At 35.3% G+C, this 15,705-nt stretch overlaps 1 protein-coding gene across 24 annotated transcripts; it reads left to right on the forward strand.

Moving 5' to 3' along the window:
• LOC107629310 (pentatricopeptide repeat-containing protein At1g06710, mitochondrial) lies at window positions 670–11,695 on the forward strand. Of its 24 annotated transcripts, none has more exons than XM_021120513.1 (10): window positions 671–971; window positions 1,853–1,960; window positions 2,073–2,168; window positions 2,254–5,278; window positions 5,515–5,713; window positions 5,821–5,907; window positions 6,654–6,715; window positions 7,728–8,760; window positions 10,054–10,116; window positions 10,526–10,796. In XM_021120513.1, exons 4-5 carry the CDS (start codon window positions 2,357–2,359, stop codon window positions 5,554–5,556), a joined length of 2,964 nt encoding a protein of 987 aa, XP_020976172.1. In that variant the 5' UTR covers window positions 671–971; window positions 1,853–1,960; window positions 2,073–2,168; window positions 2,254–2,356; the 3' UTR covers window positions 5,557–5,713; window positions 5,821–5,907; window positions 6,654–6,715; window positions 7,728–8,760; window positions 10,054–10,116; window positions 10,526–10,796. The 24 variants fall into 24 exon arrangements, with proteins under 24 accessions (XP_020976188.1, XP_020976172.1, XP_020976194.1 ...); XM_021120535.1 differs by having other exon boundaries at window positions 8,678–8,760; XM_021120539.1 differs by lacking the exons at window positions 10,054–10,116; window positions 10,526–10,796 and adding exons at window positions 10,899–11,215; window positions 11,295–11,695 and having other exon boundaries at window positions 5,821–6,715; window positions 8,678–8,760.

Raw genomic sequence — 15,705 nt, forward strand, 5'->3', positions numbered from 1 at the left:
ATGTGATTTACCCAAAAAATAGCTTTATAGATTAAATTTTGATGCAAATTTTTATAATTTAAATTATTAAAAAATATTTTTTTATTCTTGAAATTTAGTAATTTTTGTCAAGTAAATTTTAAATTTTTTTTATTTTAATTGACTATATTTTTTGAAAAATAAAAAATCTAAAAATTAAATTTTATTCCAAAATTTTTTTCCTTCTAAATATTTATTTAAATATTGACTCAAAAATTTAGATTTAATGGATAAGCCGTTTGTTCAATATAAAAATTTTTTTGTTGCTTAAAATAATTTAATATTTATTAGTTCTTTCTCTCTTTTCAAATAATTCAAAAGTTATTTTGTTGATAACATCTTTCAAATATTTTTTTGTCAGCAGTTGAGTTTTTCGATATCAAATTAGTAATTAATCCATTTAATTTATTATTGTGTAGACCCGTAGAGTGTATAGTTGTAAAAATTGGACCAACTCGAACAATCAAACCGAAAAACTGATGACCCGATCCCTTGGTCGGTCCGAAGGTGGCATTGGAGTATTGGACTGTGTAAGGAATAAAACCGGCAAGAACCAATTTGACCGGACGGGTTTGGTAAAAGCCAGTGAACCGGTAAGTTTGAGAAACTCGGACCAGTTCGGTATTTTAATTTTTCTTAAAACCCCCACGGCCCCACCCAAAACGACCTTGTTTGACGTTTTAATAATAATAAAAAAGAAAACCCTAGTCTAAACCCCACCCCACCCCAGCTATCTCACTTCTCTCTATTCCTAACGGCACACACACACACCAGAGAGCTGGCCGTTGGCCGCTGGGAGCTCACCTCGACATCACCGCCACCGCAAGATTCCCGGCGTCTCCGCCGTCGCCGCGCCTCTTTCCTCCGTCTGAGCTTGGCTTCTCGCGCGTCTCTCGCCTCTGCGTCTGGTCGAGCTGTGCTTCACTGCTTCTTGCTTTGGAAGACCACCGAAGGTTACTTATTTTTGTTGCTTACTTTTTTTTTTTGTTTTTAATCTGTTGTTCATAAAAAAAAATGTGATTTGGTTAATTTAGTTTTTAATGTGTTCAAAATGATTTAATTAGAAACAATTAGTTAATTTTGTGTGTGTTTGTGCTGATATCTTATGACGCAATGTATGTAATGTACTTGACTAATTTCTTGGTTATGAATTTATGACGAGACTTGAATTTGTTAATTTGTTGAATCGGAAGTTTGCTAATTACTAATTTAGTTATCCTTCTGGCTGCTGAATTTCTGTTGGTTTGCTAATTTTGAATTTGGAAAGAAAATGTTTGGAGATTGGTATTTAGTTATTTAGTTTTACTTTGCGGTTATGATATTATGATTCTGCTAATAAAAATAATAGGGATGCACCTTATTTTCAATTTTAATTTTGAGGGCCCTGAAATTACCATTGTTAGATTGATTGTTGATTGCCTCTAATTCATTGTTAATTGTTAACAGGCTCCATTGTTACAATGTGATTGTTAATTGCCTAATTGACTGTCAATGTGATAGTGTGATTAGAATTAGATAATAGACTCTATTAGAATTGATTGTTAATTGCTAATAGATGTTAGAATTGATTGTTAATTGCCTAATTGGTTAATTGTTAATAGGCTCCAGTGTGATTGTTAATTGCTTAATTGCAATTGATTGCTAATTGCCTAATTGATTTTCATTATTATTGTATCAAATTAAGATATTATTGTAGTATTGACTAATAATATGTCTATTTTCGTATTAGTTATTTTAGAAATTGAGACTTGATTGTTGTTAAATTGTTGGTGAAGATATATATATCAAAATTTAATTTTAAGTTTTTGACTGTTTTATATTTTTATTTAAGTAGGACCAGGTCAGTCAGTTCAACTCGTAACCCACCGGTTGAACCAGTGATCCAGTGACCCAATAGATTGATTGGTTCAATCATCGGTTCAGTTTTGACAACTATGATAGGGTAGCCCTTTCTGTCATACACGTGTTTCACTACTGCTTCTATTTTTTTTAAAAATATTTTCTTTATCTCAACGTATATTTTCTTTACCATTTATATATGCTATGCTGTGTAGGCAGGGACCTTCATTGTTTCCAAATTTGAATTTGATGCAATCAAGTGATAGCTGACACTCTACCTCTTGGTCTAGCACTGACACTATGTCTATCAAGTATAATCCAATTTCTGTTTTTGCCATTGATATTTTGCAAGCAAGTGTATTTATATTTATATTACTTTTTTATATTGTATCACAGGTTCTGCTTCTCATTACTTCAACTGTGGTACTTGGTAGGCAGACAACATGTGTCAAGCATTAATCCAATTGATGTCCTATTATTAAGATCTTAGATATTAGATATGATTGTGAGCAAGAGAGACTTCAACACTCTCTTCTCTCTCTCACGCTCTCTACTCCATCTCAAGTCCAAAATCATTCTCTCTTTCTCTTTACCGCAATCCTTCTCTACCTCTTCAGACAACACCCTTGAAGGTTTGGTCCATCCCGACGACCCCTTCTTACACCACACTTCGCCCCCAGCCCCCGATTTGTCACCTGACTACGCATTCCTCCGCACCACTCTCCTCAATTCAACCACTACTGTGCATTCTGACGACCCTTCCCACGATGCTATTTTGATGTCCGATGCCATCAGGAACACTAATGACAGCTTTGGTGCCCAAACGCAGAAACTTTTCAGGCAATTCAGGGGGAGATTAACTGAGGCTTTGGTGGTGCAGATGATGTGCAATGTGAGACACCCTGAATTGTGTGTCAAGTTTTTCTTGTGGGCGGGGAGACAAATAGGGTACACCCACACCCCTGCGGTATATGATGCGCTCCTCGATGTGTTGGGCTGCAATGGCAGTGGTAGAGTGCCCGAGAAGTTTTTGCGGGAAATAAGGGATGATGATAAGGAGCTGCTTCAAAAGCTGCTCAATTTTTTTATTCGGAAGTGTTGCCGGAACGGGCTGTACAATGCAGCGTTGGAGGAGCTCGGCAGGCTTAAGGATTTTGGGTACAAGCCTTCTCCAACCACTTACAGTGCTTTGATTCAGGTTTTCCTTGGTGCTGGTAAATTGGACAGTGCTTATTTGGTTCACAAGGAGATGGAGAGTTATGGGTATGGTATGGATGGGTACACTCTCAGCTGTTTTGCGTATTCTCTCTGCAGAGCAGGGAGGTATAGGGATGCTCTCAATTTGATTGCAAAGGTAGGTTATGTGCCCGATACGGTATTTTACAATAGGATGGTTTCTGGTTTGTGTGAAGCTTCACTTTTTGAAGAAGCTATGGATATCTTAAACCGAATGCGTTCTAGTTCTTGTATTCCGAATGTTGTGACCTATAGGATCTTGCTTTCTGGTTGCTTGAGGAAAGGGCAGCTGGGGAGGTGTAAGAGAATTCTTAGTATGATGATTACTGAAGGATGTTATCCAAATCGTGAGATATTTAATTTTCTTGTACATGCTTATTGTAAATCAGGGGATTACTTTTATGCCTACAAGTTGTTTAAGAAAATGGTAAAATGTGGGTGCCAGCCAGGGTATCTACTTTATAATATATTGATTGGTAGTATATGTGGCAATGTGGAGCTGCCTATCTCGGATGTGCTGGAAATAGCTGAGAAAGCTTATGATGAGATGCTTGATTCAGGGGTTGTATTGAATAAGGTCAATGTAGGCAACTTTGCTCGGTGTCTTTGTGGGGCTGGAAAGTTTGATAAAGCCTTTAAGATAATATGTGAAATGATGAGCAAGGGTTTTGTTCCAGATGATAGTACATATTCTAAAGTGATTCATTTTCTATGTAATGCCTCCAAGGTAGAGAAGGCTTTTCTTTTGTTTGAAGAAATGAAAAGGAATGGCATTGTTCCCAGTGTTTACACCTATACTATTTTGATTGATAGCTTTTGCAAAGCTGGTCTCATCCAACAAGCTCGCAAATGGTATGATGAAATGTTAAGGGATGGTTGCAAGCCTAATGTGGTGACGTATACTGCACTTATTCATGCATACCTGAAGGCAAGAAAGTTGTTCGATGCAAATAAACTATTCGAGGTGATGGTACTTGAAGGTTGCAAGCCAAATATTGTTACATATACAGCTTTGATAGATGGTCATTGTAAAGCTGGGCAGATTGAAAAAGCTTGCCAGATTTTTGCCAGAATGCAAGGTGACATAGAAATCTCTGATATGGACATGTATTTCAAGTTGGATGATGATAACAACACTGAAGAACCAAATGTTATTACATATGGGGCTTTGGTGGATGGTTTATGCAAAACAAGCAGGGTTAAACAAGCCCGTGAATTGTTGGATACTATGTGGGCACATGGGTGTGAACCGAACCAGACAGTCTATGATGCTCTTATAGATGGGTTCTGCAAGGCAGGAAAGCTTGAGGATGCGCAGGAGGTGTTTGCAAAAATGTTGGAGCGTGGATACAGTCCCAGTCTATACACCTACAGCTCTTTAATTGATTGTCTGTTTAAAGACAAACGATTGGATCTTGTTTTGAAAGTTTTGTCCAGGATGCTAGAGAATTCGATTGCTCCTAATGTAGTTATTTACACAGAGATGATTGATGGGCTCTGTAAAGTTGGAAAGGCTGATGAAGCCCACAAGCTAATGCTTAAGATGGAAGAAAAGGGTTGTAATCCCAATGTTGTTACTTACACTGCAATGATTGATGGCTTTGGGAAATTAGGAAAAATTGAACAGTGCTTTGAGCTATTGAGAGATATGTGCTCAAAGGGTTGTGCTCCAAACTTTATTACCTATAGAGTATTGATTAATCATTGTTGTTCCACTGGCCTCTTTGATGAGGCACACAGACTATTAGATGAAATGAAACAAACATATTGGCCTAGGCATATATCAAGCCATCGTAAAATTATTGAAGGTATTAACCGAGAGTTCATAGCCTCAATAGGGCTTTTAAATGAGCTGGTTGAGGATGAATCAATCCCTGTTGATTCTTTGTATAAAATTTTGATTCATAACTACATCAAGGCTGGAAGATTGGAAGTTGCAGTGAATCTGCTTGAAGAGATTTCGTCATCTCCAAGCATTGCAATGGCCTGCAAGTATTTGTATACTTCTTTAATTGAGAGTCTTTCACAAGCAAGTAAGGTTGATAAAGCCTTCGAGCTGTACGCGAGCATGATAAGTAAGAATGTTGTTCCAGAGCTTAGCACATTAGTCGACCTCATCAAAGGCCTTACTCGGGTTGATAAGTGGCAAGAAGCACTACAATTATCAGACAGCATATGCCAAATGGTTTGTGACACTAGCTCTCTCCGGCTTCTTGAATTACAAAACAATATTAGAATCCTTTTTCCACAGCATTTTTGTGAGTTATTGAAAAAATCTGTTAACATTAAGCACTTCTCTGTCCATTCAGTAACAGAGATATGCTTCAAAACTATGTATAGCAAAATCTGCTGTGAATATGTCATTTGATTCATTGTTTTGGCAGATTTGTTCTGATAAGTTTTGGCATTTTATCATTGCAGGATATCTATTGGGTCCATGAAGAGGGAACCAGTGTAAATTAAATGATGATGCACAAATTGAATGTAATAGAAGAAAGTGAGTGAACAGAAGGAGGATAAAGAATGGTCAAGCTGGTGCAGGTTTAGCAGCTTTAGAACCATAATTGATTGGGGAACCCGCAGATCCATTTGCAACTCCTTCAGAAATATTGCTGGAATGGTATTTCTTTCCTGTATTTCATGCAAGCGATCACTCTCTTAATCTCTAATCGTTTGTGAGGCCTTTCATTCATTATTGGTCTTAATTTACAGATGTTATTTTTGCAGTTGATGCAATATCAGCAGCAATTATGCAAGCAAAATCAGGTCTCGGAGTAATATTAAGATTCTCTTCAGTGCCAATTAATCTGCAAGGTTCGATATCTTGAAAGGAGATATTAGAACACAAGTTTTGAAGAATCATTAACCCCATGCATATATTGCTCGGCATTGATTCAGCTTTATTTCTTTATTCTTTCTGTGGATGCTCCACAGTTTTCCCTTTATTCTTTTGCCATGGCTCTTGCTACTAGTTTTGCATAAGGCTTAACATATTAGAGGGTGTTTGCCTATAATAATCTTTAATTTTTTGAGGTGGTGTCCATGCCTGTGTTATCCTATGATAAGTACTTACTGAGTTTTGTTTATCTTTATGTGCTCCATCTTTCCAAGTATGGGTTTGTTGGTGGTGATTGCAACAAATGATGGTCTTGTGCTCATGTAATTTTTTGCATGGTCTTGTGCTCATGTAATATTAACAGTTACTATATTGGTTCATCTGTAATTTTTTGCATGGTCTTGTGCTCATGGTTCCCAGAATAACGGCAACTCTGAAAACAAATGTTTGCCAGGTTCACTTCCTTTTTATGTGATGAACCCAGCAGTATTCTTATATGAATTGGCTATTTACTTTTGCTTCATGATTTATGAGAAGCAGCTGGTTTAGTTATAGTTTCAAACCGTGAGCTTACTTTATTCTTGGTCAGAATCTATATTTGTGTTGTGTGCATCTGTTTTTAGCTATAAGTTCCAACATTTGCAACTGAGTGATAGTTGGCAAACTAAATCACTTTATTTTTTTAAGTAGATTTCTCACCCTGTTTCTCACTTGATTTATGCAGGTTTATTAGTTTATCAGCTTAATGAGTTTGAAAACAATTTATTGATGAGATTCATCTAAGAGGTATGAATATCAAATTTGTGCTTCTGGTGGCAGCCTATATCAAAATTTGTTTACTTCAATTTATTATCTTACATAATTTGAAACAATGATGGCGTTAGGAGTGCTTTCTAGCCATAATTAAGTTTATTGAATTTATTGGATGCTTTGAGTTCATAATTCCAGCTGCAGTTCTGGTTGATTTTAGACTTTTCATGTAATTCAGGGTAATTTATATTTATATTATATTTAGACATGAGTACATAACCCTACTTTGTTGAAATTTGGGTTTTAAATCCACCAAAAACTGGTTGTAGTTATATAAAAAGATTAAAATTGCTATTATATTTACCATCCAACAACAACAACAATAAAGCCTTGTCCCACTAGGTGGGGTCGGCTACATGAATCATTATATTTACCATCCACCAAAAAAAAAAAGATTGCTATTAAGACAACCCAAAACACTTGATTAAGAAATCAAAGCATCTGTCTTAACCAATTATTCTTTGCTGTATTCATCTTCTTACTTAGTCATGCAATAAAGTCTCCCAAGTTGCAGTTCTTTCTATGCTGTATTCATCTTCTAAGTTGATCTTCAATAAACTCTCCCAAATTGCAGTTATAAACTTCACAATCAAGCTCTTATAAAGTGTGGAGGTTGTAAAATGAGAAAGTGATTGTCTAATGACTCCTGAATCAATATAGTGGGGTTTACAGACAATGGAAGTTATAAATTCAATAGTGATCAAATTTCCTTCTTCCCACTTTATCAATTTCTTCATTTTAGAGATCTTTCTCCAAACTTCACAACAAACATTTACGCACTTTGAAATATTTGGGTTTTCACGAACATAGATTTAGGTTGTGCATGCTTTAATTGTTACTAGTGGTAATGATGGTATTGTTTCCAACATGCACACTAACACTAGAGCCCTCCAATGTTCTATCTTCATGCACTGCCATTTTACAAGAAAGCACTTTTCCTTTTTCCTTTTCTTACTTTGGCATGTAATCTTCTTTCTCATTGACAAAGAAAAAGAATAATTTCAAACGAAGAAGAGCATGATGATGATGATCAAGGTGATCATGAGCCTTCAAGGTTGCTACTATTGCAATGCCTCCTAAAACGGTAGGCCATTCTAAATAACATAGCAAAAGACAGCAATGAAGCATGCCATGCCAATTAGAAGGAAGAGAACCTAAAAAGCTTAGTCTCAAGCCTATCTATCCCTTGCTTTGCACCTTTTGAGATGCAAGCACTTCTCTAAGTTTTAGGATAGCGGTTGACATGTGAATTGCAAGGGGAGAGTTCTTTGGGAAGCCCTACGACATTCAAATCTTGTATAAATATGTATTTAAAGAAGGCTCGTTAATGTTGATATTTTGGACAAATTAGTATAGTGTACAATTCTCAGGTTTAATAAGTACTTACAAAATTCTCACAAGGTCAGACACTATCATGTTTGTTGGGTTGAGATTGCAACTAAAATTTCAGTTCCGGGACTCAATTTCGGTCCCTTCAATATTTTCAAAAAGTGAGGACACATGGACTGAAATTTTTGGGGACAGAGACTGAAATTTAAATAACAATTTCAGCTTAAAATACCCTTAGTCCAAATTGTTAATTCCAAGTTTACCCATTTTGCAAAATAAAATTCGGGCACATATATCATCTTCTCACACCAGAAGCTTCCAAGCATCGAAGATTCCTAGGTTGAGCTTCTGCCACATCGCCGTCGTCAGGATCACCTCCTCCTTCACGTCACCATCGCAGCCAGCGTAGTTAGGTGAGTCGTCGTCACAATTAGAAGTTCGTATTCGACGCAAGACGAGCATCAACTGCCTCCACTTGGAGCCTCTGTCTTGTTGTCGCCGCGAGGAACACAACATAAATTTCGCCGTCGTAGCCACCGTGAGCTGGGTGAGTCGCCGTTGTATATGTTCTTTTCCACTGTGTTCTCATCTCGTTTTTTGCAATCGCAGGACCAGCCCGCCAGGACTCTGCCGTCTCACCGCCGCCAAGACAACCACCTCCTCGTCATCGTTAGCTTGCCACCGTGACCTAGGTTAGTTGCCCTGATCTTAATTTGTGTCCTGATTGCATAATATATGACTGATTTGTTCATTGAACTTTTAGTTTTTCATAGATAAGTAGTGTTAAATATTAATGTATGAACTGAATTCCTGAAATTTTGTCCAAATTTTTTCGAGTTTAATAACTTCGAGATGAAGGTTATATTGCAATTTTGTGTTACTGAGACCATCTCTGCTTGTACTAATGTAGCTGTAGAAATTTGTGAATTGAATTCTTTTTGTATTGTATGAATTGAATCTTTGAGACCATCCCTGCTTGCACTAATTTAATCTGTGCCTGAGACCGAATTTATAATTGCTAATTGTTACAAGCATGAATGAGAGGAAGTTTGCTTATTTATTTATTTATTTTCTGTTTAGACTTGAATTTAGAGGGACTTCCTAAACAAATATTTTATCTTGCTTGTTATCCTTTTTTTTTTGTCTCCAACGAATCTTTTCCCTAAAGGATCACTTGGAGACAATAGTTAATGAATAATGACAAAGACTCAAAAAGTCCAAGGTCTTTTGGCTAAAAATATAAAAAGAAATATCAAGGTCTTTGTCATTTCCTTAATATAAGCATATAGAGTGGGGTTAGGGAGATAGATTAGATTGTGGAATGAAATTTCCAGGAAAGACAAATAGGGAGCTTATTCTTTTCCCATTTTTAAATAAAAAATATCATTTAAACACTCTAAGACACATGCTCCAGAGATATGACTTACTATATGCTTTTTAATTTATTTTGTTTTAGTTATTTTATATGTATCATTGCTCCTTTTCTTTATTATTTATTTTTTAAGCAAAGAATTGTATAATTTATTTCCTAATGAATTTTGGCATGCTTTGAAATTTGAATTAATTTTGGTGAGCAAGGGACATAATGTCAATACAGAGTTATTTATTCCATGCCTTGCACGTTAATTTCATTTCAATTTCATGAAATCAGTTGGAATTATTTTGAAGTTGGAAAATTACAGTTATTCTTTGCGCATATAAGTTTTTTATTTTCTTTTAAATACACAAACATTTGATAGTTGAATATGAAAGGTTGTAGCATATGAGCATATCATGTTTGGAAAATACTGCACTTAGTAGTCACATAGATGTGAGGGAGAGGTTTTACGAAATGAGTATCACAATTTGTAAGTGCATTCTGTGTATGCAAGCTGTAGAAATTTGTGCACTACATCTACATAACCTGCTCCTGAATATTAAATTAGTTTTGATGTAGATTAAATTGAATATTTATGCTTTTTTGATTGAAATGATTATTTTGTTAGGAAGGAACGGAGCGTTCGGAAATTGTAAAACAATGTTGATTTTTATCAAATGATGAGATTGAGGTATAATAATTTGATGTTGTTCTTTGTTCTTACATTATTTGTGTACTTTAAGAATAGAATTAGTGGGCAACTGTCCTTAGGCAGAAGGATAAATAGTAGAATAGACGTGATGCATTGGGACGTATAAAAGCACTCGCTATCATGTTAGAGAATGGGCTTAAGGAGCAGTGTACCTCGCAACTACTAGGAGTATTTTAATAGGAAGCATTCTTCTACTAGGAATGTCATAGAACGATGCTTTGGTTTATTTAAGAAGAGATGGTCAATTTTAAGAAGTTCTAGTTTTTATTCTCTAAAGACACAGTCATCATAATTGCTTGTTATCTATTGCAAAATTTTATTCGGAAGAACATGGATATGAATCCGGAAGAGCAAACTAGCCTTGGATGAATTTTCGCCTATCGGATAGGAAGCACCGGACAAGATGATTGATGTGGTTGAAAATACAAATGAGTGGACGCAATGACATGACAACATTGCAATTGAGATGTACGAAGAGTGGCAAACAAGTCGTACGGAATAGGAATAACTTATAGGCCCGGTTTGAATCTCCTTGTTTAATTTGGCATGACACTTGTGATGTAATAGCTTAATTTGTATTTGTAAGACTATCCATTGTACGGTTAAACTCATTGTTATTGAAATTTATAAATGGTTATCGTAAGAGTTGTTTGTAAGACTTTCTAAAGTATTAATATGACTTACTATTCGTTGTTTGATGTTATTTGAGGTGATGTTTGATTTTATTGGATTGTACAACTTATTCATGTTACACGTCTTAGGTGAGAATGGACAAAACTCATGTGGACTGATGAAGAAACTAAAGCATTTGTTGGTTTCATGGAGGAGTGTGTTGTTGACGGTTTGAAAGTTGATTGTGGACAATTCAGACTATGGACTTTTGAAAAATTAGCCTTAACGATGTTGGAGGCCTTCCCAACTTATACGCTAACAGTTAAGCATTGCAAGAATAAGCATAAGCGACTCAAGGAGAAGTATCAATATGTCTCTGAGGATGGCTTGCAATGGATTTGGATGAAATTCTGATAAACAGTGTGTAGATGTTGACGATAGAGATGTTCTTGATGCGTGTATAAAGGTTGTTAACAAAATTACTTAAAATTAATTGATTTGTCACTTCAGAATATGTATATTAACTTTTGTAAGTTTTATGGCAGACACACTCGACCAAATTCTATACTCCTGGTCAGCCATTCTCTTTGTTCCACACGACTGGAGGGTATATCCAGAAAGGATGAGTCACAGGTGTAGGTGCAGTCGATTGTTTTGATGCACAGGAGCAAGTTTATGAGGAGGAAGAAAATCATAATCTAGATGTGGATGGTTTTGGAATGTCAGCAAATCCGAGTTTTGATGAGGACAAGGAGCAGTTTCATACTCTATGCTGGTGCAATTAGTGAAAGGCATTTGAGATGGAAGCAGAAGTAAAATAATATTCCAGAGAGGATAGTTGAACAGGTGCAGTTTTCGATTGCTGTCGAGAAAAAGTATGTCCAAATACTTGCTAATGCTATTTCTTGTTTGAATTGTCCACAATTAGCTTTCAGATTATCAACAACATACTCCTCCATGAAACTAAGAAATGCTTTAGTTTCTTTATTAGTCCACATGTGTTTGTCCATTCTCAGCTAAGTGTAACATGAATAAGTTGTATAATCCAATAATATCAAACATCACCTCTTACAATAGAAGACAAACAAATAACATCAAACAACAAAATAGTAAGTCATTAATATTTTAGAAAGTCTTATAAAAAACTCTTACAATAATCATTTATAAATTTCAATGACAATGACTTTAGACCGAATCGCTTGGAATTTAAAATTTTCTCAAAATGCTTGAAGTAGGGTTTGAATCCCTCTCCTCAATAAAATAGATGCCATTCACAACAACCAGGCTATCAAGAATAGTTAGATATTCTTAAAATATTAGTGAAAATATGTATTTTAAATTTTAATTTTAAACTTTTACTATTTCTATTTTTTATTTACATAAGATTGGGTCAACAGGTTCAACCAGTAACCCGTCAGTTGAACTACTGACCAAGTGACCCAGTAACCTGATCGGTTTGATCACCAGTCCGGTTCTAACAACTATGAGTTAAGTTATTACATCACAAGTGTCATGCCAAATTAAATAAGGATATTCAAGCCGGGCCTACAAGTTATTCCTATTCCGTACAACTAGTTTGCCACTCTTTCAACATCTCAATTACAATGTTGTCACGCCATTGTGTCCACTTATTTGTATTTTCAACCACATTAATTAACTCATCTGGTGCTTCCTTTTTGATAGGTAGAAATTCATCTAAAAGGCTTGTTTGCTCTTCTGAATCTATATCCATATTCTTCCGAAAACAATTTTGCAATAGAAACAAACAATTATGATCTGACTTTGTGTTTTTAGAGGATAAAAATTAGGACTTTTTAAAATTGACCATCTCTTAAGTAATCCAAAGTATTGCTCTATCACATTCCAAGCAGAATAATGCTCCCCATCAAAATACTCCTGGTAGTTGCGAGATGCACGTTCTCCTTGAGCTCACTCTCTAACATGATAACAAGTGCTTCTATACGTGATGAGGCAAAATTGATACGCTTGTTTATTGAGACGAGCAACGTCTAATTGAATCTCTAATTAGATTAATCAAACCTTGGCAAGAGAAATTTGGATTGTGAAGTAGAGGCAAGAGCAGTGAAGAGAGAATTGATTTTGGGCTAGAAAAGGCTTAGAGAATTAGGAAGCAATCAAGAATAAGGATGTTAAAGGCTTCAGAGACGTTAAATTCTTAAAAAAATCCATTGTGTTTTCTTATTTTAACTCACGAAAAATTTTTTCACAGTAAATCATTTATAATTAAATTTCAATTCTTTGGCAATCTAATTTCTCTTAATTTAATTAATTGTCAATTCTTTGGTCAACTAATTAAGAGAAGAAGTTAAGAATGATTTCGATTTATAGTCACATAATATTCAAAAACTATTCCTAGCTGAATTAAATGTTATATATTCAAAAATTAGTTCTAGACAATTCAAGATTGCGAGATGAGTTTTAAGCTTATTCTGATATTAAATTTTCAAAACAGAATTAGAATACTTTCCAATACTTCTAATCATTAAAGATGAAGAACGAAACATCAATCTTAAAAAAGTAGAAAAGCATGAATCAAAATAAGCAAAAATACTTACATTACTAATCCATAAAAATAAAACAGAACTCTTAACCTTTAACAGAGGAGATTTAGTTACTTAGGATAGAAAAGAAAATAATCTAAGATTAATGAGGTTCCATTCCCAAATTTGTGAACCATGTTCACTTATTTATATCCTAACTTCCTAGCTAATTCAAATTAAAAAAAAAAATCTTATCTTCCAAAGAGAAAGATAACAACTTATTCTAATTCAAATCTAATCTAAATCCTAACAATTAAATCTTATCTTTTTAAAAAGAGTTTGTTGCTAACTAATCATTTAAATATTGAATCTTGAATTGAATTTAGAGCTTCCTGATAGTTGAATTGATACTTGGCGCTTGGCTTCTTCGTTGGGCACTGGGCGCCCAGTACTTGAGAAATTGGTGGCATTGGGCGGAGTCCACTTTGCCTCCTCTTAGGCACGAAGGCGCTGGGCTTCATGATGGTGGAGTTGGGCGCCCAAATTGGGCACTGGGTCTGGGGTAAGGGTGCTGGGTGCCACTTTCTTGGAGTTGGACTTTGACGCCCAACTTGGAGTTTGGGCGTTGGTCTTGGCCTCTTGAAGTCTAGCGCCGCTAGCCTTGTGTTTTCTTATTGGTTTCATCATGATTTGCTTAATTATGTCATGAAAACACAACCATTCTAAAATAATTCCAAACATATGATTAATTAAAAAGATTTTACTAGAAACATATGAACTTTGAATTAAATCTAAAAAAACTAATGGAAAAGATATCTAAAAATCATTAAAATACCTGGGTATCACAACACCAAATTTAAAACTTACTTGTCCTCAAACAAAAAGAAAAGTAAACAGAGTTTATCTTAATGAAAAGAATTGAAGAATTTGTAAATTTAAGTCCAAATAAAAGTGGGTTTGCAAATATTCTATGATTATAAACGAATTTCTCTTATCTTAATGAATCTTGCACACTTAAGAATCAAGAATATCCAAAAACTCAAAATTGGATTGTATTATGAGAATCCTCTTATACTTGTATGATTCTTGAAGCAGTTTTTCTTTACAATTCAACTGGAAAAAAGATGTTTGAAGTTCTTTACTCTAAATATTTTGTTTTAAGGCAGTTCTTAGTGGATTTTCAATTGATAATCCCGAGTCAGTTGGTCCAAGTTATTGGGTAATAAAGCATTTCTCGGATCTAATTGCTCAAGTCTCTCCTTGAAACAATCACATCACAAGCGCATAACTAGGAATTTGTTCATCTAGACATCGATGCCCAGAGCCCCTTTGGACTCTAAATATTTTGTTTCATATCAACTCTTTAATGTGGGCTTTCAATCGATAATCACGAGCAAGTTGGCCCAAATTATCGGGTGATGAGGCACCTTCAAATTTACTTACCCAATTCTCTCCTTGAAACATAAACATCACAGGCACATAACTGGGCTCTAGTCATTGGTACTCAGAGCTTTATTGATTTTGATTTTTTGATCTTTCTATACCTTTTTTTTTTTCATAACTGCCTCAGGGTCTTCGATGTTCGAAGTCTTATAATATGTCTCTAAACGTTTGCTTATGGAGATTCTGTCTTCCTTTTCTTCAAGATTCGTTCAAATACTTTAGGTACATGGAATATAATAATATTACTAATGACCACCACATTTCAATAGGAGTTTCTTTGTTAATATTCAATTCCTTTTTATTAAGAGTTCCTTCACACTAGTGGAGTTCACAGAGGACAAGTACAAGTAGTAAGCACAAAGAGAAAAGTAAGAAAAATAAAAGAAACATGATTCAAAACAACAAAAAAGAAAGAAAAAGAAAACAAAGACAAAATAAAAGAAACAAAAAACAAAAAAAAAACTAACCATCAAAATAAAATTGAAGTTACCAAGTTTATCATTCATCATGATCACCTTCCTCATCCTCTATCTCTGTCTCTCAGAGCTATTTCGTTCTCCTACCAACACTAAACTTAGAGATTTGTCAAAACTTTATAAATAGGGAGATATGTGTTTATGAAGAGGGGTTATGATGAGTAGATCATTGGGAAAGGGGCTATTTAAGAATGGTGGTTAAAGCAAGAAAATTTTGAAAATCGATTTTTGAATTTAAAATTTCATGAAGTGAAATTATGAATGAAGATATTTAGCAATTAACTTAAGTGAGGGAGAATGCCACAAAGGCGCCTGGCTTGCAATTTCGGCGCCAGGCTCTAGAAAAGCCTTACATAGGAACGTTGGGCGCCCACAACAGACGTTGCGCACCAGCCTTTTGGTGCCACGAAGGCGCCAAGCTTCACAAAGTGGCAATAGGCGCCAACTTTCCATGGGAGTTGCCCTGCTTGGGCATTGGGCTCTCCCACTTGGCACTGGCACCAGCTCCTCTGGGAGCTATCTCTCTGTTTTCTTTA

Source organism: Arachis ipaensis, chromosome B01 (assembly GCF_000816755.2).
Source record: "Arachis ipaensis cultivar K30076 chromosome B01, Araip1.1, whole genome shotgun sequence".
Taxonomy (NCBI): domain Eukaryota; kingdom Viridiplantae; phylum Streptophyta; class Magnoliopsida; order Fabales; family Fabaceae; genus Arachis; species Arachis ipaensis.